The sequence below is a fragment of the Acanthopagrus latus genome, chromosome 2 (assembly GCF_904848185.1).
Source record: "Acanthopagrus latus isolate v.2019 chromosome 2, fAcaLat1.1, whole genome shotgun sequence".
Lineage (NCBI taxonomy): Eukaryota > Metazoa > Chordata > Actinopteri > Spariformes > Sparidae > Acanthopagrus > Acanthopagrus latus.
Window position 1 is genome coordinate 10,787,341 of NC_051040.1, and position 26,594 is coordinate 10,813,934.

General features: G+C 41.3%; 1 protein-coding gene across 5 annotated transcripts in view; it reads left to right on the forward strand.

Annotated features, from left to right (window-relative positions):
- Window positions 1-26,594, forward strand: part of plch1 (phospholipase C, eta 1) — a 70,345-nt gene that overhangs the window by 39,592 nt on the left and 4,159 nt on the right. For 4 of the 5 annotated variants that reach the window (XM_037085990.1, XM_037085979.1, XM_037086018.1 and 1 more), the window contains exons 7-22: window positions 2,927-3,130; window positions 4,137-4,257; window positions 5,865-6,036; window positions 9,450-9,557; window positions 12,665-12,820; window positions 13,591-13,653; window positions 16,157-16,251; window positions 18,174-18,271; window positions 18,364-18,543; window positions 19,585-19,692; window positions 21,045-21,169; window positions 21,370-21,454; window positions 23,824-23,970; window positions 24,380-24,459; window positions 24,595-24,654; window positions 25,157-25,544. In XM_037085990.1, the coding sequence (XP_036941885.1) occupies window positions 2,927-3,130; window positions 4,137-4,257; window positions 5,865-6,036; window positions 9,450-9,557; window positions 12,665-12,820; window positions 13,591-13,653; window positions 16,157-16,251; window positions 18,174-18,271; window positions 18,364-18,543; window positions 19,585-19,692; window positions 21,045-21,169; window positions 21,370-21,454; window positions 23,824-23,970; window positions 24,380-24,459; window positions 24,595-24,654; window positions 25,157-25,544 (2,190 nt within the window). Of the gene's footprint in view, window positions 1-2,926; window positions 3,131-4,136; window positions 4,258-5,864; window positions 6,037-9,449; window positions 9,558-12,664; window positions 12,821-13,590; window positions 13,654-16,156; window positions 16,252-18,173; window positions 18,272-18,363; window positions 18,544-19,584; window positions 19,693-21,044; window positions 21,170-21,369; window positions 21,455-23,823; window positions 23,971-24,379; window positions 24,460-24,594; window positions 24,655-25,156; window positions 25,545-26,395; window positions 26,424-26,594 lie in introns of all 5 variants that reach the window. The other variant, XM_037086007.1, reaches the window with a different exon arrangement.

Here is a 26,594-nt window from a genome sequence, read left to right on the forward strand (position 1 = left end):
ATAAAACGGGCTCGCTAGTGCCCCCCAAAATGGCCGCCCCTATGGTTAATTTTACATATATGAAATTCCGGCTCTTGTCACCATGACCTTCACCCAACAGGTAATCGGCCATTTTGAATTTAATGTAGATTTTTTTTATATTGTACTTGAAACAAACCCCCTCCTCGATCTTTAACTGAGCTGACTTCAAATGTATCCTGTTCCCTTGTGCTTTTTAACTGTTTTATGGTTTGATGCACATAAATTTTCGATTTGTGTAGACTCCAGGAAAAATAGCACTAAATAGAGACCTGAATAAATAAATAAATAAAAGTGTGAAAATGTGCGTGTGAATGGGAGAAAGTGGGATGTGTTGTAGAGCACTCTGAGCAGTCGGTAGACAAGAAAGGCGTGAAATAACTGCGGTCCAACATGCGTATAATTTTGGTTTTAACAATGAAAAAAAAAAGAAATCAGAAATTAAAAGAAATTGAAGAATAATAAAAAACAATAACCATTGTTTTTTAAATGTAATAGTGACTTTACTAATTTGACGGACACATACATGACACAGGACACATACTGTTTCCTGTTTTCATAACATTGAGGTGCTGAAAAGATCAAATAACTACCACAGACGTATTGGGACTGTCTCCTTGGCAAGTGTTCATCTATGAGTGTCATTTTAAGTAACGCCACTTCTTGCTGAAGGGTGAGCTTAAGGGAGAAGGAGGAGTGAGGATTGCGAAGGGGTAGCTTGGGTGAGAAAATGGGGAAGCCAGAATGACGGGGGTGGGAAAGCATAAAATGGAATGGTGACAGAAATGAGACGAGTGAGTGTGGGGAGAGGAGATGAGAGGCAGAGGAGGAGGGGGAGGAGGGGTGAGACTAATCTTGTTGTAGGAGGCATGAAGGCCGACACAGTGTGTGTCTGACTGATCAGACTAGCAGACCTGATGTCTTGCCTGCAGGCCAGATGTGTGTATGTTTAAACATGCATTGTGCACAGATGTGACAGAAATGTACAAACAGATTCACATTAGCATTTCTCTGCAGTGTGATGCTACCTTCTGTAGTTTCTCTCCTTATGGCTGTGTGACTGTATAGGTGTATACGGTCTTGGATTAGGTACACAATGTACGTTAACCATGATGGCACCCTGAAGAGACTGCATGTCCACTCTGATCACAGACTTCCCATTAGTCTCCCATAGGCCGTTCTTTCCGATATTTGCATCATATTTTTTCCGTTTCTCTCCTGCTTTCTGACTTCTCTCCTGCTCTTGGTATTCCTGTCTCATTTTTGTCCCTCCTCTCTGGATGAAAGGATGCCTTCTTCCCTCTCTCCGCCTCATGCTGTACCACCTAAAAGAAAGTTGGCCATGTGAAGTAGTGTGATTTCAAAACCTCACCGCTCCGGTTTGAAACCGCAGTGCTCTGGTTTGACTGTGCTCCCTCTGTCATCCTTTGGGTTTTTCCTGTAAAGTCAACCTGCTGGTTGTTGTAGATGTCGCTCTTATGATGCACCTCGTTGTGACAAGGTTAGTCAGGATTAAAAAAACCAGGCAACACTGGTCCCTGATGTCACTGCATGACAAGCTGTATTTAGAATACTTTGCTTTGTTCCATCATGGCTTCTGCAGCTGACTACAGCCATGCTTGCAGTTTTGTGTGCACTGTAACAGTGGTGCTTTGAGCTAAATGCTAAATGTCAACATGCTAACATGCTGATGTCAAGCAAGTATTATGTTGGCAATGTTTACCATCTTAATTTGATCTGTTGACTTATCCACAATCAAATAAAAGTACAGCTGAGAGCTGGTGGGAGTGTTATTATTTTTGCAGGCATTTGGTCATAAACCAAAGTATTCAATAAAACTACGCTAGAGGAAACATTACCAGATCACCGAAATCATCAGGATTCATCGTCTGGGACCCCTCGATGATCTTACAACATTTTATGTCAATCCAGAAGTAGATGAGGAAATATGTTCCAGGAGAAGCCAACGCTCTGACTTGCTGATAGTGCTAGATAAAGAGTCTGGAGATCACCAAAGTTATTAGAATTCTTCCTTTGGGTCCCTTACACATCTATAAACACAGTGGAATGTTTTGTCAAAACTTTCCAAAACAAAACCTCAACCTCAACCTAATGATGGTGTTAGAGCAAAAGACAGTGGACCATCATCAGCAGGATTCATCCCCTGAGCAACATTGGCACTGAAATACACCAGACCTTATTTTTCCTCAAAGCATTTGGAGGCTGTAGGATAAAAAGGCCCAGCATAAATGTTTTCTGCTGCGGAAACCTTGAGGGTTCAATGTTAGTAAAAAAAAAAACAAAACAGATAAACAATCCTTAGCAGTGTCTTTCAACCTCAGATTAAAATTGCACCATTAACCTTCCACGTTGTGTGCTGGTCTGGTCGCTCGTCTGCCAAAAGCAAGGCCTGCAGCGAGGACACAGCTTCCATACATGGGGTGCACGCTCCACCAACTCAGCTGCTGGGGCGCCCCTTCATATGCCTTCTGGCAGAGGTTCATATTCCCTGTGCACAGAAGTGCTGTTTCAAGCAATCATTCACTGTATCCCCCACTGCCATCGCACGGCTCAACACTTCAGCTCAACTCAGCGAGACCCTGTGGACTCAGTGAGCTGAGCCAGCAGACAGCACTCTATGTTTGAGTGCCACTGCTCAACATTTTGACTTAAGTCTTGACACGTAGGTAAGCTTAGTTTAGTTTCTGTTACTCCTGGACCAAAGTGATGAACTGACCAGCAGAGACACAGAACTCTCCTGCTAGCGTGGCTTAAAAAAAAAAGACATTTGTTCCCATCCAACACCAAGAGCGACAAAACACAATGAAAGCAAAAAGCTGAAACCACTAACAAACACCTGTTTTGAGTCCAAATGATTTGTTTCTTGTACGTTGGTGTTTTCCTTCAGGTTTCACGAATTTCATGCGCAGCCCAGCGTGTGACATCTTCAACCCTTTGCACCACGAGGTGAATCAAGACATGGAGCAGCCCCTGTGCAACTACTTCATCGCCTCGTCTCACAACACGTACCTGACCGGCGACCAGCTCCTCTCCCACTCCAAGACCGACATGTACGCCTGGGTGCTGCAGTCCGGCTGCCGCTGTGTAGAAGGTCAGCAAACGCCTGAATCAAAATAAAAAATGACATGCCAATCTGACTTTGGCTATTTCACATCAAAGGAAAAGCACAGGTGTAGATAATTAAATTAATCAGGGGTTTCAGGGTAATTGTGCATGCTGGCTGTCTCTCACACTGTCATGGCTCTCTGGGACACTGAATTTAATAGAGTCATGATTAATGGCATCAGCAGCGCATGTGCTTCTCCTGCATATCAACATGTCTGCTGTGTCATTTTTGATTGGACAAGTTGCCTTTCATGAGTCTTTATTATCGCGGCAAACTCTCCTTCGCCTTAATTAAATGGTAAGGGCTTTTTTATGCTGATTGCACAGGTGCACCAGCAAGTAATGGCTCATTTTAATCAAATTTCTTAACGTATTATTATTTTTGCACAAATGTTGAAATCAAGGATGGACTGATTTGAATTTTGGTGGTCAAAGGTCACTGTGACCTCACAAAACACATCTTAGGCCATTACTCAACAACTCAAAATGATAGTTATAACAACATTTTACACAAACATGTAATAGGATATGATAATGAAGTGGTGACATTTTAGATTCACGAAGTTAAAGAACAACAAAATGTTCTTTAAAAGAAATGTTCTGGCCATTGTTCAGTGCCACAGCTCAGGAACAGCGACTTGGCTAGTGCGCAGATGTATACAGCTTGGAGGCAATAATTCTACTTTTGTTCACGTTACCAAATTTAAACCCAGTGCTATTTATCACCATTAAACGCTGAAAAATATCCTCCAGTGCGGCACAATCCTGCTCCGGCCATCACTTAAACATTACCTTTATTCACACGCAGAATAATTTAACACCGGCGTCAAATGCGCTGAATGTGAAATAGTTCCGAATGAAATAAGCTGTCCGTTTTATATTCAAAGCAGAACCATGAATACTGAGGAGAGGCTAAGAAACTGAGAGCAGTAACATGATGCATGGTTGTTATTCATGCATCATTTCCCCTGTTTCTTCTCTCCCCCCTGCAGTGGATTGTTGGGATGGACCTGATGGAGAGCCGATGGTCCAACATGGCTACACTCTGACCTCCAAGATACCGTTCAAGTTTGTCATAGAGACCATCAATAAATATGCCTTCATAAATAACCAGTGAGTCCAAGCCCCTTATAGCATGTTTGTGTGAGTGTGTGTGTGTGTGTGTGTGTGCGTGTGTGTGTGTGTGTGTGGGTGTGTGTGTGTGTGTGACATTTTATGGAAAGTGAACACTTCCATTATCCCACAGGTATTGTACTGGGAGAAAATGGCCCAGAATGCCAAATAGAAGCAGTTTTTTTTTTTCTTACACATTAATCTGACTGGAACATCATTTCTGTAGCACAAATATTATTCTTTGGACAGACAGCACAATCTGCACACAAATTGTATTATTGATTGCATATTGTCCTCAGTTGAATTATATTGCTTTCTGGTCCACTATGGGAGGATATCTCTCTCTCTCTCTCTCTCTCTCTCTCTCGCTATCTGCTACTGATAATAAAAAAAAGTCTAAAAGCAGCCTTTCTCACACTGCTATGATAAAATAGATTTGACGAGAGGATTCCCCACAAGGTTTAACAAGAAAGTTCTAACATTTTGACAGCCAGGTTTGTGTTTTTCAGAAAACACCATGATTCCTGGCAGTAATTAGCACCTATTACTGAGCCATCTGCTTAGCAGCATTTCCTCCAGCTCCCCGAGGAGCCTCTGTTGGGTCCAACAATACCCAAACAAAGTGATGAACGATGCAGCTTCCTGCTGCCATACTGGCTCATTTTAACATCTATTGCAGACACTTATGATTACAGACCCTGTGTTGTATAAAACAGTTTATCTTATTCAAAAGGGGCAGACTGTTGGCATTGATTCAGATTCATGTCATTAAACTAGATGTACAGTTGGAAATAGCTCAGTGGAAGTTTTACTAAAATTTGAAGGTTGTACATCTGTTAAAAATCTTATTCTTAGTTGTTATTGTTGCAATTTTGCACAAATAACTGTTATTGGTCTTTTAAGGAATACTTTGATACTTTGAAAAATATGCTCATTATCATCACATATCTGAGCATAAAACAGCCCAGTCTCACCCTAAAGTGTTTTTTCTTTTCCTCTTTGTGTGAATTCAGTTAAAGACCATATGTTTAATGTGACCTCCCTTATTGCTTCCTTCTCCTTTTGTCATAGGCAAAGTATCCATTTGTTGATTTTAGTGTGTGTGTGTGTGTGTGTGTGTGTGTGTGTGTGTGTGTGTGTGTGTGTGTGTGTGTGTGTGTGTGTGTGTGTGTGTGTGTGTTCTGGGGCTGAGGCCCCTGCGGTAGACCTGTCAGTCTGACAAATCTGACATTTGAGCTGAGGTGCTGTGTGGCCACGAGTCATTTCACCTTTTCTAAATGAAAACACAGGAACAACACACACACACACACACCACTCCTACATACACACACACACACACACACACACACACACACACACACACACACACACACACACACACACACACTATGTCACAAAGGTGTTTATGCATCTGTATGTTTTATCACTAACCTCCTCACTGTTCTCTTGGTTGAAGGCGAGAAACTGAAGAACAGTTTGAGATGTGATTCACACTCACTTCAGTCCATCGGCTGCGTTCGAGACACATTTTCTAAGTGTTGACAGGTTTTTGATGTAACCTATGGAAACCTGAGTATGTACGTTGATGTTTTTTTTTTTCCTTTCAGGTTTCCAGTAATCCTGTCCATAGAGAACCACTGCAGCATCCAGCAGCAGAAGAAGATCGCCCAGTACCTGCGAGAAATCTTCGCAGACAAACTGGATGTGGGAGAGGTCCTCAGCAGGGACTCCAAAACATTACCCAGTCCTCAGAGCCTGCAGGGCAAGATCCTCATCAAAGTAAGAGCACACATCTGGATGGATGTATGGTGGACTGACAGTTTGTTTGTTTAAATCCAAAAATAAATTGCCTCGCCAGTTAGTGCACTTGTTAATCAAAGCATCTTCATCTCCACTTCCATCCTTCCACTTGTGTGAGCGAAGAAAGCAGAGCGCTCGTTATCTCTCCGTCATTTTGCTTCGTGTGCATTGCGGTGCTGAGGATTTTGAGATGTGGAGTGGGAGAGGCACTGCAAGCCGCTAATTAATATCCATAAACAGATGAAGAGAAGGAAGAGGAGAAAGGGAGGACTAAAGTAGGTCATTGTATTAATCATAGAGGAGAAAGGAAGAGACGGAAGAGATGGTGGAATGTGATAACTCAGCGACGGATTTTGTTCTATTCACACATAAACGGCGACACATCCATAAGCCCAACCTGGCAACTCGGTTCGGGGCTGCCAGTGGTCTAAACAATTCAGCAATTAACTACGAGGAATAGATGAATGCTTGAAGATGCATTATAATTCCCTGTAAAATTAGCACTCAAGTTTATGACAGTGAATCCTCTACTTCTCAAAATCCCCGGTCAAAACTAAAATAGCATTTCTTGTTTTTCATCTGGTTTCAAATCTTTTTTTGATTTACCAGAGAGGCTCGACATAACGATTTCTCCTGAATGATAAATAATGCAGCTTTTTACATTAAGTCACCTCAGGTATCACACACGCCTGAGGTGACTTAATGAGAAAAGGCTGCATTATTTATCATTTAGAACAGATTGTAACACCTGGCACACATTCAGACTGATTCGATGGACTGTAAACTTGTACTGCTTCCTGTCCATTTCATGGTTATCAATTCCCTCCCTCCTCTCTATGTCACCAAATGAACAAGGCGGTTGTAATTGCCAGATGTTGCAGCAAACTGCAAATCGGCAAATCAGTCTCTGTCCTGATTGGATAAAGTGGGCAGGGATACCTGAAGATGTCTTCTCTCTTGCACTGCATTAGCAGGAGAAGGAGAGACATGGGTTACTGACCAAACAAAATGATGGAGAGCTATTTAACGCTTATTTAATACAAATACATCACTTACAGCACCTTTAATGTGAGTGAATTTTACTCTGGCATGTACAGAGAAACAGCAATGTCAAAGAACATACAGAAAGGAGGCGATTAGTTGGATGTATGAAGTTTGTTGTAAACTCACTGGTGAAAAGTGAAGTGTTACTTCTGTTTGGGCTCTCAAAGACACCATCTGTAGCTCTGCTAGATTTCGGGTAAACCTCCACCAAAACCCAAATTATAGCAGTTGTGTTGTCTGGAAATAACTTTTTGGCAAACAGCAAGAGTTTTATTTGGAAACCTTTCAGGAACAAAGTCCAACTGGAACACACCAACTCATACAACAAACTTTTATTAAATGACTAACATTTCAATGCCTTGTGTGTATTCATCGGAGTCAAGCAAAGACAAAGACTCGTGTCCTCTTAAATAACCTCCCTTAATTAGGATCTAATCCAGCACAGGCTGGAGAAAGGGGGAGGGGGCAATCAATGAGAAGTAGAAAGGATTCACTCATTCAGTTAGAATACAAAGATGACCAAATCATCATGAGTGACATCAATAAGCACATATAGTATGAGTTTTATTTGTCCATGCATATCTCATCTAACATATAAAACCTTAATGTCCTTATTTGATCTCATAACAAATCCTTCATTGTTCTTTTTGTGTTTGAAGTGGTAACCACTCAACCTGAGCCACAGAACAAACATTTGTCCATATTTGGTTTTTGATGAGGTCAGAAGAGAACAAAATAGATATTTTTAAAGATAGACATTGGTGGATTTATAGAGCAGTGGATATTCGCAACTTCTGAGTAATTTTTGTTAGCGACCTCTCTTTTGAACAGCCTGTCAGTCAGATCAACAGAACTGCCTCCTTCCCCCTCAGAAACATGGCTCGTCTCCGCCCATAACCCTCCTCCTCTGCTGCTGAAACTCTGATTCATGCCTTTATCACATCCAGAATTGACTCCTGCTACAGCATTCTTATATGGTACGTCATCCAAAGTCCTAAATAAGCTCCAGAGCTGCTCAGCTCCTCACCCACTCCCACTGTCCCACAACTGACCTAATTCAAAGTCGCTCCTCTCACCTACAACACCCTCCATAACTAGCTCCCCTCCTATCTCACTAGCCTGCTCCACTATCAATTAAATAGATAAAAAACTACATAAATCATGTAATGTATTAGACATTTACAGAACCTAGTAGATTTACCTACCTAAATGTCACCAACTTTGACCATAGAGGAGATCAGAAACAGCACATGAGCCATTCTGGAAAGCACACATGGATCGTCAATAGCAACGATTACCAATTTGCCTCTCTGCCACCAATATGTCACACGTTATAGTTTGTAAGCTATCTCTCTGCAGCACCCACTGGCACTGTTCTGAAAGACAGGGCAGGTGTCCTTTAAGGTGATCTGTGAAACATGGTTGATTTGATCTTCGCCAAAAATAATTTAAAAAACCCAACATATATCTGTAAATCTGTAAAACATAAATCAACTTTCACTTTGACGGCCTCACATCCAGAAGATCTGTATCCACGGCACAGAACGGCTGTTCCACACAGAAACAAAGAGAGACTGAGCGAACGCTTTCAGCATTTATTGGATTCTTGTTATGAGCACCAGAAAAAAAAATGACTTTATCTGTAAAGGGAAGAAAGCCTGCATTGTTCAGCTGGAGAAGGGGGCTCTGTCTTTGACCCTCTCAAGCCAAATGTCTTAAAAGAGAAAGAGCAGTATTGATTTTCTATAAAGCCCTAAAATCCTCTCTAACAGTTTTCCTCCTCCTCTTCCCTCCCCCTCTCTACCCTTGTTTTGAGACCCTTTCACCTCTCTCCACCCCTCCCAGCGGAGCGAGAGACAAGAGAGTCACAAGACAATAAAGGAAAAATATCGAAAGGGGGTTTGACGTAGGGAAGAGAAGGCAGAGTGGGGATAGACTGGTTGTGGCAGAAGGCGGTGATGTTAGCGAGAGACGCGCCGTGCTGGAGGAAGCTCGGAGTCTGGCATTGATTTTGGAAGAAGAGGCTTAGAAAAATCTTGACTCCCACTCACACCTTCAGAATGGCTCAGTAATGGGCTTCCACTCTGCTGAAAGAGCTGCTCAGGGAGCTTCTCAGAGAATCTGCTGCTGACTGTACTATTTGTGTGTGTGCTTGAACGTGCACAAGTGTATGTCTGATTATGGCCCTCGCTCTGCCCGTACATACTGCTACCCCTACCTTAAAGGTGCAACCTGTATGGGTGTTATACAGTATAAAAGCGAGGGTTTTTGCTTTATTTAGGACGTACACATGGGTCAAACATATTCATTGCTCTCCTCCCATCTTTGTCCGTCCTCTCTCCATCCAGGGGAAACGTCTGCCCGCCTATCTGTCTGCCGACGCCGAGGAGGGGGAGGTGTCCGATGATGACAGCGCTGATGAAATTGAGGATGACTTCAAGCTCAGGAGCAGCAATGTAAGAGTGAGGAATGTTGTAAACATTATGAACGCACAAACATGCGCGAACACATCGAACAGACATGGTACTTCACATTACTTGAGTCTTTTCTCGAGGTGTGTGGATGATTTTCGATCTTGAAGGCATCTGCAATCTACTTATTAGGCGAATCCTCGAAAATTGTGGTATTCAGTGTTTACTGCTGTTTCCTAACTTCAAATAACCTCAGTGACAAGGAGGTTAGCGCTATGTGAATGCACCAGTACGGTAATGTAGCCAGTTAAATGGCCATGATTGATTGGAAGAACTACTTTCCGTGACTCTTTCTTGGGTGACGTATTGTAATTATTTACAACATGAGTTATATCTAGTGTGATGATGCATGCGGGGCTTGTGCCAAAAAAAAGTATTGTCAATATGGGAACTCTTGAAATGGCTCCAGAAATTTTACTGTTACCTCATTTGTTCAGAAAGGAGCTTCTATGCCCTCCCTGGAGCCTACAACAGCCAATAAGTGATCACATGGACATGAGAGCCACTCTCTGTTCCCTCCCTTCTCTCCTTAGCCGTGTGATTCAGTGTTGTGTTTTGGTGTGCTCAATCCGCTACAGATCAATACCAAAGGGAAGAAAAAAAATTACAGCAATTTTCAGAATGTAAGGGGTTTATTAATGCAACAATATTGTGTTTTAATGGTGGAAATTGATAATAAAAATGGGCTTTTCTTAAGCCTGGCTATCTTCTACAAGCATTTCAAAACTGATCTTAAATCACTGGATCATACTTGCAATCAAATAAATGATTTTTTTTTTTTTATCCAGATCACCCACCACCTACTTGTTTGTTCAACAAGTTTTTAATCTTTTTGAGGCCAGTCTTGCCTATCTATTAAAGTAAGTTAAAAAAGGACAGCAGAGATTATTTAATTTCAGCACAATGCCATTCAGACTGGCTCAGTAACCAGTGGCTTAGGATGAGCCATTCACCTGTCTTGGAGCAATTAATAAAATGTATCCTCCAATGATTTAAAGCTGAAAGTTTTAAATGAAAGGATATAGCAAAACTCTGCTATTTTATAGTTTTACACGCTTTTGAAAAATAAAGACATAAAAGTAACTCAACTGAACTTTTCTACCTGATTGTCTGTGCTGCTTTCCTTTATGTGGCTATTTCAGTGATTTAACTGCTAAGTAATCAGTTATTTAAAAGAAATAATGCAGCAACAATTTGATATGAGCGAAAAAGAATTCAGAATTCAGACAGGGAGAGATTTATGTAAGAGAAAAACCCTCTCTCTATAAGTTAGATAATGGCATCTTAATGATGTTGTCGTGCTCGTTATAATGACTTCAGTAATTGGGTTGTAATGTTGCTGCTTGTAAAGTTTTACTGATCATCATTGCAGTGATGTTTTAGAATAATCAATGCTTAATGGAGCAGATATGAGCGTAGAGAAGAGCTTGCATCTCCTTTCTTGCTTATGCTCATTGTGCCTGGCGCCGATTTGATAGTCACTCTTAATCCTGTTCATTTATTCTATGATACAGTACTGCCAGGGTCCTCCTCAACACATTTAAAGCACGAAAAACGCTCAGTTGTTTTCCAGATGGTTCAGTTGTGTAACCGAATATGGCATCATTCTTCCGCATTTAGCTGGAGGCATGAGGCTGCAGATGCCACTTTGGATGATTATTGCCATTTTAAAAGGGTGGTGGCAGGTTTCCACTGATGAGGGGTTTTGTTTTGAGCTCATTAAACCAGCATGCTTTCACAGCAGTCACCACTTACATTGCACTAATAGTGGGATATAGTTTTCATCCAGTAACGATACACAGGCTGGGAAAAATGGCGACTTGTATCATGTTGTTTGCTCCTATTCTGTGTGATGTAAGACACTTCTGTATGTACTCTTTATTTTTTTTTTCAATTTTAGCTGACTATATGCAGTGTTACAGGATGTCATACAAGATTTTCTTTCAAAGTTGAGACCTGCAGATGTAGACCTGTTGTTGATGATGCCCCCTACAGGCAAGAAAGGCAACAGCTGCTGCTATTTTAACATGTGTGGCACCTGCAGGCAGCGAGTGTCCGTAATTGTGTCAGAAATCACTCTTTGTTTACTATTGTGCACTATTTTCACCCACTAACACTTTTGCGCAACTGTGAAAAATATAATGTAATGAAAAGAGAATTAACCATGGTAACATTTTCAGCTAAAGATGAGAAAATGACCCTTGTACTGTTCTGCTGTTCTCTTTTATATTGTTATTTGATAATCATAATTGATATATCTACTTGCTCTGGAGCGAGGATTTTCACCATATGCTGTGTGTGATTTTGCATGCAACTTTTGTAAAGCATTTATCGCTCTTTTTTTTTTTTTTTTCCCTTAAACACGACTCTTACAGCCCGTCATGTGCCAGCAGCAAATTGCAAACCAACTTCATGTTTCTTGTTCGGTGGCTACCTCTTGTGGCCATAGTTATTATTGTGACAAAGGAAGAAGTTAGGTCAATTTATGTGAAGAGTGTCAATGTCCAAATAGGTAAGTGGATGGGGTGGATGGTTGGGCCGCTACACGCCAGGTTGACAGTCGATGGGAAAGTAGCAGCTTGCCAATGAGAGAAATCCCTCTGATTGGCTGTTCAGGTGAGTGGACCAGTGCACTACTGTCACTGGTACACTGCAACGGTCATTTAGAGTTAAGCAGAATATAAACCCTTTTGCAGGTTTAAAATATTACATTTTAAGCATCAGACACACTCTCCTCCAGCATAAAATAACAGTAAAGTTGTAACACTTAATACCTGCCGGTGGAAGCAAAATGGAAGCATTTATTTTCCCTCATCTGTAGATAGTGCACATCTGTACGTTTACATCCGCAGTTCAGAACTGCGACTGTGGTTACTTTTCAAAATGTGGTTCTGGTTCCGTAAAACTGAAGGTCTGACTGAGGTGCTGCGACTCTGCAGTTGGCTGGGCTTTGTTTCAGTGAGAATCCTTGAATCTCAAGACGGCATTACTCTTCATCATCTCCTTTATTGGAATGACCTCCTCATGTCTCCTGCTTCCTTGCCTCTCTGTCTCCTCCTTTGTCATAATAACCCTCCTCCTCCCTCACACAGGGCAACGGTCATCACCAGGTGGAGTCTCACATCAGAAAGAAACTGGACTCTCTTCTGAAGGAGTCTCGGATCGGCGACAAGGAAGACACCGACAGTTTCAGCATACGCGCTCTGCTCCGGGCTACGCACCAGGGCCTTCAGAAAAACCTGCGACAGGTACCACACCCGAGGCGATGTGCAGCGCTGCATACGGAGCAGAGTAATACTTGTCAACCGAAGAAGAAGAGGAAAAGAAGAGAGGCGGGGGGGATAAAACTAGGCCATGGCATTAGTCACGGAGGGAATCGGAGAAAAATAAAGGAGTAATTCCTGCACCGCTCACTGGTCAAACACACCCATCAAATACATTAAAGTGGTCAGTCAAGCAGCAGCTCCTTGGTCCACTCTGAAGGGATGGATAGGCTCTGACAGCTATGTTAGTTTTTCATGCATAGCATGTCAAAAACACACTGAAAGTGATGAGAAACTAAAAGTCTGCAGTGTTGCTTAATATTTAATTTTCCAGCTTGTCTCTCCTGCTATTTATAGACTCTTCAGTTTCCTGACAGCCATTTTATGTGGTGGGTGTTGTGCATCGGGGTTTCCTATTCTCTTTATTCTGCTGCTGCTTTGTTGGTGATCCCCTTCACCTCACTGTGTCTATAAAGCTTTTTATTTTTTTTCCCTCTCTCATCTTCCTCACTAGTAATTTTCCTCAATTTTTTTTATTTTTGTTCCTCACCCACTCTCTGCTTCAGCTGTGCTTTGCTTTATTGGCTGGTGTCTACTGCGGCCCCTCCAGCTTCTGAGCTTTAGGGTTTAAGTGACTCACTGGGTGCTAATGTGGTTGTTATTAGATTCACATCAAATGCTCCGCACATATGAATGTAAACAGGCACTAGCAAAGGCATATAAAGAATCTCTGAATGTGTTCTCCTTGTCTCCAGAACTCCAAAGGGGTTTTGAAGAAATCCCAGAGCAGATCCTTCATCACGACGCTCAAACAGAAGGTGAGGTTCAGGGGGCTCTTTTTTTGCTTGATTCGGAATCTATTTCTGAGGTCTGAACGGCAAATTCAGGATAGATTGGCTCCAAGATAGTTGGCAATGACGTACTTTTCTAACTTCCACAAGTGTAACAGAACTTTAGGTGGACTAGTTCGCAAAAAAAAAAACAACAAAAAATTTAGCAATGACTTGTGTGTGCTTGACCCCACAAACAGACCACAAATCAGCACACTGAGTTCCATGTCGCTCACATCCTGCACTGCCCACATGTAGCCCTGGCAGGTGATCATCACTTTCGCCTGCACTCGCGTATGTCTGACTGCAGCCTCATGATGGCCTTGACTGCTGATTGAGCATGGCCATTCAGCTGAACCGTAAGAGCTGACTCGAGCCAATGGTGCTGGCAAAACCACAAATTATAAAAGGTTGGCAAAGACTTTCCAATATTATCTGGTGACCAGTATTTGACTTGGTGTGTTGGAGCTCTCCGATAAGAGCAGTGAGATACTTGTAACTTTTTATGGATTATCACCGATTACCACTGATAATCGGCAGGGCCACGTGCTTCAAATAGAGGCAGTTTGCATCCCAGAAGTTAGGCTGAGATGGACTTGTCAATGAAAAGAACCATGGTAGATCCAAAATGAGCTGGTCCACCATCTCTCTTTTGTTGCCCCTGTCTAAACTTGAATGAGGTTGATGAGGTAAATCACTAAATGGACTGTGTTTGTGCTGTTGCATTATTTTATTAGAAGCAGTGCTAATGCTTCTTGACATATTGAAAAACTCAACGTTTTAAAAAAATGGAACAAAGGAGTGAGGGAGCACCTGTGAGGAATTCCTATCGAACTTGCCACTGATCGTACTGTCTAAACATTAAATGGCTGACCATACCAAGAATGATAACTTTAACAATAACTATGATATATTGTTTTAACTCTCTCAACTTTAACAACTGGTTATAATATTGGTTTTCAACTGACGCCAACCTCTTTTATGCAGGTGTTTGGTAATTTGATGGTATTTAGGGAACACTTTTTAGATGGTCTACTCTTTCTAACTCAGTCTTGGTTGTTTAAAGAACTTTCTAAACACTCTTTTAAAATAATATTATTTGCAAATTACACATAAAGAAAGTAATTTTTCCAGAGACATACTGACAAACAGTCTTTGGGGTGTTGGGGTCTCAGAGGTTCATATTGTCTTGTGTTGTAAAAATAATAATATTAATAAGATAATGATACAAACTCAGACATTTTTTTTCCATAACTGAATAAACAAGAAAGAGCACATTTCCAGAGGAAAATAATGTCCCCAGAACACAGTTTGAAGCTAGATAGGTGGCAGGGTCTGCCAAATATAAACAAAGTAAAAACAGTTTGAACTTGTCTTGTCATTTAGGGTCAGTCTTTTAAATTCAGTTTGTTTATTTAGCTGATATTCAGTCAATGAAGATCTTTCTCTTCTGATTAAAACCTTCCCAAAAACTGCATATTGCCCCTTTAATGTTGTTTACACTGTTTACTGAAGGCTCTCTTTTTCTTCGGTGTGGATCCTCACATTGTTATCTCACCAGAAAATGCATATGCGAGGCACCCTTATCTTGAGCCTGCTGCAGGTCGCAGGATCATAATTAAAACTGCCACACTTATCTCTCAGTACCACGCTGCAGAGCCATGCAGTGAATGCAGGCTTTTTGCATATCTTTGAAACGTGCAAATCTAATGCGAGTTCTGTCTCTAGATCCGCTTTAAGGTGTATGTTCTGTTCTTCAGACAGCTGCTCTCGGTGTAGGCTGTTCATTTTACAGTGTGATATATGTTTGGCCTTCAACGTGTATGTCTGTGGTGGTTTTTGTCACATTTTCTCCACATTTCACAGCCTGGTTATTTCTTCCTCCATCCATTCGCTTCTTTTCCTCTCTGCCCTCCTCTGTTTACCCACTCACGTCTCCTCGTCATTCTTTTTACGCCTCCCTCTATGCATATTATACATCCTCCCACGTGTGTGTATATATGTGCGCATGCATGGGTGCATGTAATCTGTTGGCAAGCGGCCTAAACCCTGTAATTACTGCGACCCTCATGCTCTTCCCAACTCCACTTTAGCCCTAATAGAGATGTTCCTTCTCTCGGAAAAAAGCGCGCACTTCACCAAATGCACGCTCGCTATAATTACATACGTTACACCTAGAACACCCACCAACATGCACAAACGCTCAAACCGCTGCTACAATAACAGCACTCTCAATGAATCTCACAGGAACACATACAATTTGCAAGAGATATTATCAACAGCCCTCTCCCGCTGAAGAACTCTTCTGCTGAGAGGTCGTGTGTGGGCGGTATCATGTATGAAGTGTATTTAACACATTTATCAGGATTTCAACTGAAGATAGGAATTCCAGGCACCACTTTCTCTGGTTTTTAAGCTCAAACCTTCACCATGATGCAACTGTTTGTTTATGTATTCCTGTGTGTGTGTGTGTGTATGTGTGTCTGTCCAGAGGCATTCCAAATCCAGGCTGTCATGCCAAAGCGTGGACAAGGAGGAGGACGGTCAGGAGAACTCTGCGAGGGAGGCCGGAGGGCAGTTCAACAGGTGACCTTTGACCCGCTTCACCATAGCACTGACTGAGTCCCTGGAGATTGTGAGATTTGATAGCTGCTGACTGCTGGAGGCATGGAACAATCCAGTGCATCCATAGCATCCTACAAATCGCTAAAGCTTCTACAATAAACATTTATGACTGTCTAAATGAAATTAGAAAATGATGGACTTAAAACTCAGAGCCACCATTATCTGCGTTTACATGGACTCAGAAACAGAGGAAGGCAATTAGTATGACAAAAAGCAAGTGTTAATGAGCTGAAACTCCAAAAATCCAAAAGCGTGAATAATAAAAAGGCAGAGGGACCACAGGGAACAACTTAGAAACACAAGGAACAGGGCTGGGGAAGAGCACAGGAACACAGGAGGGGCACAGAACCCTGGGAACACAGGTGAGCAGGAAGTAAATTCTTCATGTAACCACTTGAATCAGAGGATACTGATCGGATCTGATCTGTATTTTCAGTCAATTTGAGGGGGTAGGTGTAAACATTTTGAGAAGTAGGATAAAATTGTTCCTGCTTCCGGGACAGAAACTGGGAGAACTGGTCTGTGGGCAATAATCCACTTTTATTGTAGGTCTTAAAATATTTAATGACTGTTGACCGTCTCAAAGCTCAAAAGGAAGGATGGAAATAGATTGTTGGACCAAGTGTTTGAAAAGTTGACTAAACCAGAAGCCACTAAACTATTTCCCAAATTAAAAAACTGCTGCAGTAATTTTAGGAGCTCTTTCTTACAAGGCTTCAAGTCAAGACAGCAAATGAAGGAAACACAAATTGGTTTTGATTCCTGTTGACTTTATGCATCATCAACAATATCCAGTGAATGGAGAATAGCAGGAACGATAACTTACGTTATAACAACTTCCTGATCTGATCTGATTTTTTTCAATTTTTTGGACCGTTCCCATAATAATTTATTTTAATATGGCAAGTTTGCTTATCTGACTCACACAAGTGCAAAAAAACAGAGACAGAGACAGAACACACTGTTTGAATGAAGGAGGCCAAGACTTGAGTCATCCCATATGTTGTCATCAGGCTGCTCCATGGGCCCAGAGCAGTGTTTACTGCATGTGATAAAATTCAGTGGTATCTGCTTTTTTATTTGATATTTTCTTTTTTTTTTTTTTTAACACTACTTTTACAGCTTTTTTCTACATTAAAGCTAGTCTCCTGTGACTAGTGGTTGAAGTATAAGACATTTTTTTTAGTAAAAATAGCAATACCACACATAAAAACACTCTATTTCACATATTGTTCGGATAGAGCTGATTCACTAATGAGTCGGAGAATCTAATTGCGTCTGCTTTTGTCTGCGCCATGAATATATCCGAGTCTCTATCACACATTCTTTGTCCACCTCTGTCTCATTCTTTCTTTGTGACTGAGCACTGGGCAAGAAGTAGGCTATGGAAATTCAGCTTTGTTTTTCTTGCCTCAGTCGCTCTCTGTGTACGAGGCCTTTGTCTCTCTTTATTCTCCCAGTCTCTGTCTCTGGTTGCGTATTCATATATGCCTGTCCTCGGGAACTGTCACACAGATCCCTGCGAGAATGTGTCTGAGTGGCTATGTGACTGACTACTGTCTTGCGCAAGACTGTGTGTGCATGACCGTGTGTCGTGTGTGTGTGTGTGTGTGTGTGTGTGTGTGTGTGTAGTTGTGTGTGTGTGTGTGTGAATGCGTATCTGGCTGCACTGCATGCGCTCCGGTCCCCATTAAGCTTTTTGCCTTTGATGCTCTTTCCTGTGGTTTGCAAGCTGCTTCACTGATGCACAGCCCTCTGTTGCCTGCGATGCTCTGGCCACTGTAAATGCTTAAACAACTATTCGAGTGTGGGCATGTCCTCTCACTCACTCTCCTCTGCCCTCTCTTGGAAATTGACTTCTGTCATCTGGTATCTTTCTTTAGGGGTGGAAGGAAGAGGAAGACGATGAAGCTGAGCAGAGATCTGTCCAACCTGGTGGTGTTCACCAACTCTGTTGCATCACAGGAGTGTCTGAATGAAGGTGAAGCACCAGCGCTCTAACACTTTCACACATGCAACAATCAACAATCTTTATACCCTGAGGTCATTTTCCTACCCCGTGTTTCTCTCCAGGTACTCCAGGTGACGTCTTGTCATTCAGCGAGACCAGAGCCCAATCCCTGGTCAATCACAGAGCCGAACAATTCCTGGCTTTTAACCAGAGGCAACTGTCGCGGATTTATCCCTCGGCCTATCGCATCGACTCGTCCAATTTCAATCCCCAGTTTTACTGGAACGTGGGCTGTCAGCTGGGTAAGACAGCTGACCAGTTTAGAGCTTTTCCGTTAATGGAAATAACAGGTTCCTTCCCTCTGTTTATGTGTCATCATATCAATTAATGACAGGTGTGTGGCCAGATTCCCTCTACGGCCTGCACACCACACAGTTGGATCAAGAATCTGTGAGGATTACGGAGAATTCTAAATGAATAAAAGGCAGATAAGCTAATGAAGAAGTGTTGGAAGTGATATTTTTATCCGTGCAAGGCGGCCATCGGGAAATTCAAGATCCAAGGAATCCCTGCCTGTCCTGCCAATTATGTGTTTTTTTTTTCTGTTAGACTCAGAGAACAATATTGGCTTCTAAGAAATTAACTTTTCGGGCACACAAAAATAGAAACAAGGAGAAAAAGATAAACAAACACCGAAGTCTGAGCTAGAATGTCTTTGAAGCAGCTCTGATTCGCCCTTCTTCTTTCAGTTTTCCTTTTTTCTGTTTCATGTGTTTTTTCTTATTAAGGTTTCAAGGAAAGAGACAGGCTTAATTAATAATGAATTAATCAATCAAAAGAGGAATGTTTGATTAAATGAAGAACACAATGACCACAAGTGTGACAAATCAGTCTCCTCGCATGATTTTTGCCACAGACTTGAGCTTCCTCAGTGATTTTCACAGGATGTGATGAAAGCGCTTTCTGCCCGCAAATGGCTTGCCCTCAACGCCACAGCCCTCATCTAATCCTACACAAGACTTTAATGGAATAAATACAAGGATTTGACAGTTAGGGAATTTTTAATTAGTCCCACAATAGCTCACATCAAGTAAATTCTGACATTTATGTGAGTGAAATTTAGTTTGTGCATGCTCACCTCTGCCTCCAGGTTAGGTTGCCAGGTACACACACAACCCACATGAAACATTTCCATTTCACTTGTATTTATTGTGAAATCAAGGGGAGAAATTACTGAGCACGGGGGAGAAAGCGTTGGGCAGTATAGTTTACGTATCCTACACCAGCACTTGGATAATAATTTTGACAAATGAACCTCTCATGTGGATTTTTATCTCTTTCAGTTGCTCTGAATTACCAGACAGAGGGCAGGATGATGCAGCTCAACCGAGCCAAGTTCATGGTGAATGGAGGTATTGGCTATGTCCTCAAACCTCCTCCCATGTGTAAAGGTACCGCAACACACAAGACTGCACGTGCACAAACAAGCACACGTACACAAAACAAATCAGTGTTTGCACACACACATAAAAGCTGATGTGCAAACCAGTGTTTATTTTTTGTGACTAGATTGGCTTACCTGTAGTTTATGCACACCTCAGGATAAGAAAGTCTCAGATGTAGTGAGCAACGATTTTTATATTGTCGAAGTCGTGAGCGCGACAACATCGTGCTGCACTTTTTTCTTCTTCCTCTCAGTGTTTATTAATGAAATGCAGCTTAAGAAGATCATGCTACCAGCTACTGTATATGAGTGTTTAAATTCTTCACTCGTTCAGTCACTAAAGCTATTTTATAGTTTTTTTTTTATTATCTGCTTCGTTTAACCACTAGTATTTTCACTGATACTGAAAAATAGCCTATAATGGAAATTTCTCAATATAGGCCCCATAACTTATTGCTCATCACTAATGAGAAGTTTAAATTTAGATTTGTCTCTTTACATTAAGAAAGCAGATAATGTTTCATTTAGTCACTGACGTTATATGAGAAGCACTGGGTGAGTACAGAGAGTAACATGTGATATTGTTTTGCAGCTAAGGATAGCTGTAACAAAGCCTGTTTGTTATTATACATCATCAAGTCTTGATTTTACATTTAAATAAAAACATTTCACACCATTGCACACAGTATATTTTGTTTCTGCTTGTTCCTTTGAACCTAGAGGAAATGTCCAGGTAGCGAAATACTCAAACACAAGAAGATGCAAGACTTGTTTTTATTGGAAATACATTTTCCAACTAATTCAATGTGGCACATTTGCTCTCCTTAGAATCTTTGAGATCCTTCTTAGAATCTCATCCCCATTATTTCATACAACTTAGGAGTTAACCACATGATAAAGCACAGGCTTGCTGCCCATTTACCACATAACTTCTCATTCACCCATTCACACACACATTCATACACTGGTGGCAGAGGCCACAATTCAAGGTGTCCCTGTCTCATCAGGAGCAATAACCATTCATACTCACACTCACACACCGTTGGAAAAGCCACTGGGAGCAGTTTGGGTTTCAGTGTCTTGCCCAAGGACACTTTGACATGTATACTGCTGGGGCCATTAGCTTATTAAGGGCATGAAAAATGTGTATTCATCACATATGTGACTGAAGCCACACATGTCAACATTATCCAATCAAGGTTCAAAAATGTGTCTATGTCTGTATCTCTCACCTTTGTTCGTTTTGCATATGAATGTTCAGAGACCGAAACGAGCAGAGTAATCAGAGAGGAATGGATATTAGGATTGAGTCATGACATAAATCAATGTTCTTGCTCTGCTGTCCTTCGTTCCCTCCAGGCTCCTTCAACCCATTCAGTGATGACCCGCTCCCAGCTTACCCTAAGAAGCAGCTCATTCTCAAGATCATTAGTGGACAGCAGTTGCCCAAACCACCAGACTCCATGCTGGGCGACCGTGGAGAGGTACAAATGCACCAAAAACATACACTGTGTGCCAGCTTCCTCCATCTGTCTTCATTCTCTGTCTCACACACACACACTCACAAGCACACACATGCATTGTTATACTCAACTTCTCAGAGATTTTCAGCTTGCTCTCAGCAGAAATATATTCAGCATCATAAAACAAACCATTAATTGTTTTGTCCTCTCTCCTTTATCAGATTATTGATCCATTCGTCGAAGTGGAGATTATTGGTCTGCCAGTTGATTGCTGCAAGGAACAGACACGAGTTGTTGATGACAACGGTCAGAGAACACACAGATCAATTTTACCAGTATCTAATACTGTTCATTGACTGAACCACTGACAAATGCTTTAACAATTCACGCTGTGAATAAACATGAAATTGAAATTGAAATACATTATAATCAAATATTATAATTATTTTTCAAAATACAAAATCTGAAAACAATGTGAGAGTCACCCAAATATGCAGCTGCCCTCGGCTTTCTGGAGCTTTGTAGTTGAGTTCAGCTCATTGTTAAGCCAGCCTGCAGCTTTATTGTTTTGATTCACTCTCCATGTTTTAATACCCTCAGTTTTGGCTGCAGCTGGCAGCTGTTTTCAGTGAACAAAAAAAGCCTTAAAAATCCACTGTGCACTACCTGCTCAGCACCAACAGGGAAACAGACACAGCTGACAACTAGTTACTTGTGATAGCACAGTGTTTAGCAGCTAAAGAGCCAGAGGTTTCCCTCAGGAGTTGGCATGAAACAGAAAATGAGCTGAAAGAGAGAGAATGTTGGATTTGAATCCAGAAATACATTAAATGATGTTCCCCCAAGCAACTGTTTGCTAAAAAGTTCACCATAAAGGTTGAAAACACACTGATCAGCCACAATATTTAAACCACTGACAAGTGATGTAAATATCATTGATCATCTCTCTCAAACATTGGATCCTGGCATTTAAGTGTTCTTGTGTTGTGTTTACAATTACATGTAGTATCTGCTGCCCCCAAGTGGTCAAAAGAATCAATTTGAAAATGCTATATTATCTGCTCTTGGCATCTTCTTGACTTTCTAGTTGCAGCAATTTTTACCTCAAATAGATGACAGACAAGTTCCTGTTGTTGTGTGAATCCATCAGGCCTGCATAGTTTAGACAATGGAGCTGTGAGATGCCATCTTACTGTCTTTCTACTAAATACCTGTTACTGTATTTTCAGAAAATGGCTTTTTCACAAGACATTTTGACATGTCACAGTTGGAAATGTGTAAGAATAGCCATAGCTGTATTTGAGTGAGCTGCCTCTAAAAAGAACTAAGGCCATTGTTAAAGGGATAGCTCGTGTTTTTTGAAGTGGGGTCATATAAAGTACATATCTATAGTCGATCTGTTCCCTACCGTAATCACCGATCAGTGCAGCCTCAGTTCGGAGAAGCAGAGAGCCGCTCCAGCCCAGACGCTCAGCTTTGTACTGCAGTGAACGGTGTCCAGAGAAAAAGTGAAATTTAACCACCTAAAACAAGGCTCACGTAAAAAAAAAAAAACAAAAAAAAACAAACTATATTAATGTAAGTGTACGTTGTATAGAGAAAATTCACACCGCTACATTGTCGTAGAAGATATATAGAAGAGTAGATGTAGATATAGAAGAGCTGTTATAGCTGCTAAGGGTGGACTGATGTCATATTAAACTCTATGAATTAAGAATAGAATGTCACTCAAGTTCATACGTGAGTCAAGGCAGCTGAGCAAATACTTTTGTCAATATAATGTATATTAGACCTTTAACACACTTAGTATAGATTATGACCTCAGGTTGCTACTCTTTGTTGGCACTTTGTGGATTAAATATGTAGATAGAACATATCCAGCTAACTCACCATCAAAGGCTCTGATACTTTGCAAGGACTTTACCAAAGACTGGATAAATGGGTTGACCATATTTTTATTATATACATGAATATTTTATTTCTTGAAGTTTTATAATGCAATGATATTATCTATGACCTTTTCTTTGTTGTTGCAACAATGCAAACTTGTATGACTAATGCCTTATTTTTTATTCTGTTTCACGTCCCTGTTCTTGTTGCTATTGCATTTTATCTTTTTCATCCTCTGAAAAGTCTCAAGTGCATATGATATGAATATTAAATTTAGCATATAATAGAACATTCTGTATGTACAGCACACAAACAAAAGCAATAGGATGGCACCTTGTCTTTGCAAACTTAGAGCAGAGATAATATGATGCCATAGCCACCGATGCTTCAGTTTGGGCTGTGGTGCACTGCAAGAATTAAAAAGTCAGATTAATTAATTAGAAGCGTAATGGAAGCATAATGAAAGGGGGGAACTGGTTTCGACCCTAACATGTCTCCACTGATGAGGACACTCGGCAGGGGGAGGGGAAAAGCATCCTCTGGGAAAGGTTATCAAGCCCTGGGAGCTCAACAGGGTTATAAGATTAGTGTGCAGGGCATTGATCTATGAAGTATTTCATAGATCAATGCCCTGCACACTAATCTATGAAATACTTCATTTGACACATCATTACAAGCAACTCCATTTTTTCTAGTTCTTTGGATGTCTTGTATATATAATTCAATGAGATACTGATGAAACAGATTTTAGTTTTAATGAGCATGCATGTGCGTATTTTCCTCAGGTTTTAATCCAGTATGGGAAGAGACCTTGTCCTTTACACTTCACATGGCTGAAGTGGTTTTGGTGCGTTTCCTTGTCTGGGACCATGACCCCATTGGACGAGATTTTATTGGTCAACGGACAGTCGCCTTCAGCAGCCTGATGCCTGGTGTGTGCAGACTTCCTCAGTACTTTCAGCTTAATCTGACAAAATGAAAATTTTGTGTGTGAGTGGCATGAACTTCAGAGGGGGCACAATTTGTCACTGCGAGTCAGAATCATTATAGTTCACAAATAGACAGACTCACTCAACATATAATTACCCCTATGGCTCTGGCAATGTTGTAGCTATGGGGCACATTATCTCCTGCCTAGTGAACCATGGTTTGTCTGATTTGTAAAGTAAAGGACTTGTGCCTTGGCGGGTTATTTTTGATGTCTGCGTCCATCGGAGTTGTCCCTGAACCCTTGATGCCCTCTCCTCCGGGAACTACTACACAACCATTAGTCTGATGACAGCTGTTATCTTTGACTCACTCTCTAGCTCACATGCTTTCTCCCTTCCTCTCTAACAACAGGTTACAGACATGTTTACTTGGAGGGACTGACTGAGGCTTCCATCTTTGTGCATGTGTCAGTGCATGATGTCTATGGGAAGGTAAGTTCTGTACAGTCCCAGTATTTGATGTAGCATACCCCCTGTTAGCCTCTTTTGTCAAATGAGGTTAAAAGTAAAACAATGTTTATCTCAACACATCAGTCTATTTAAGCAATCAATCCTTTGTCTTTCTAGTGGAGCCCTCTAGTCCTGAACCCCAGCTTTACCATAATGCACTTACTAGGATCTAACAAGGTATCCTGGGCTCTGTGTGGTGCTGCATGAAACAGTATTGCATGATGCAAAAGCTCAGTCTGTGTTCAGCTGCATCTTCATTGACTTGTTTGTGTGTGGCATTAAACTACTGAGTCATACAGTTTGCTCTTAAGGTCATTTTTATTCAGAGGTTGTTGTCTCATTTTCCACAAAAATTGGATAATATGCAATGTAAGCATGCCTGCATTATCTACAACATCTTCCTGCATATTGTCTCTTGTGGTAATTTAAGGAGTAAGGGTGCCATCTATAGGCAATGCATATAAAAGCATGCAATTGTTACATCTGGTGTGAACTAAGTCCAGTACATGGCATATATTGTCATTGTTTTCATTAAAATTGACACTTGTGTCAACATTTTGTGTTCATTGTACATTAGAAGTCATTGGCTGAAAACATGTAAAGCACATCTCCTCTTCTTTTTGTTAATATCTTTCCCCCCCGTCTTATTTCCTTCCTATCCTTTTCCTTCTGCCCTTAGGGTAATCAGCTGCGAGGTATCCGAGGTTTGTTTAACCGTTCTTCCAAGTCCTCTGTGGATACAAACTCTGGTGGCCTTCGGAAACGCTCCATCAGTGATCACCTCCTGCGGCGCACAGCCAGTGCCCCAGCAAAGGGACGGAAGAAGACCAAAATGGCCCTTTCAGAGTCAGTGGCTTCAATATCCGACCAAAGGAATGCCTCAGGAGCAGGAGCAGGAGGCGTAGGCATGTCAGGAAAGGAAGCAGGGGTAGAGAAGCGTCTTCAGCCTCGAGCCCCCCTCACCCATAGACCTATCTCTATGCCCCTAGACAGGCTTCTGCAAGGGCAGCTGTCCCTCTGCTCCACAGACAAGGAAAAGCATGACATGGGTGTAGACACTGTCATTGGTGGGTATTTTTCATTTCATCCCAGTCAAATAATTGAATGTATTTTGCAGTGATTAAATTACACATACATTACATACGTTACATACATTCTACTTTAATTAGGAATTTGTAAGATTAGTGATTCAGTATCTCACACTAAGGGCCCAGACACACCAAATACCACACCAACTAGTGGCAATGAAGGCCAGCTGTTGCAAATGGCACTGTCACTAGCAAAGAGGACAAGGCGTGAATAAGGAGAAACTAAATGGGTGAAATTATGGATACCATATAGCACTGTGCTCGTAAAGCTTTCCTTTATTCTTTTCCCTTCTTCTGCACTGATTCACTCAGCTGAACAGCCAATCAGAATGATTTCTCTCACTGATGGGCTCCCACACAGATTCAACATGCTCAGTTGGTCGAAAAACTGCAGGCAAAGGCCAGCTATCAGACATGCTGCAAAAACTAGGGCTGCCAGCCTGAAGACCGACCATTGGCCTGGTGTGTCAGGGTCCTTATACAAACTAAGTCACCGCAATCTGAGGCATTAGTTACAAAGTGCACTCCTTGGGAACAGTTAATGTTTTTTTTTTCCAAGTAATTTAATTTTTTAATTTTTAATTTAAACTGAATGCAAAAGTGCTTTCCTTTTTTTGAAAATGTCTCAAAGAAGGATTTTGCATTGACTTGCTTTGCACACTGGCTAATGTAAGTTGATTGCAAATCCTCGTCTTTGTTTTACTTGAACTGTTACAATCGTCTAAAGCTCATGTACAGTAACATTGTGAACTGACAGACTACAGCCTACTCTCCATGATACCTTAACATGCCTTTTCTGTCCCATCTTCATCTGTTGTGCTTCTTTATAGTAGAGAACTGACTAGGATATTCCTGCAGGTAATCCAAAATACCTATTGTCTGAAGGTTGCATCGTCCAAATACATACCAGTATTGCGTCCACCAGTGTATTTTGTTCCAAAGTGGTCTGAGAAATATATCGATGTGTCATTTGATCCCATTTGACCAAACCAATCCCATTTGACCATCTCTTTCCTATTCGGATGTACA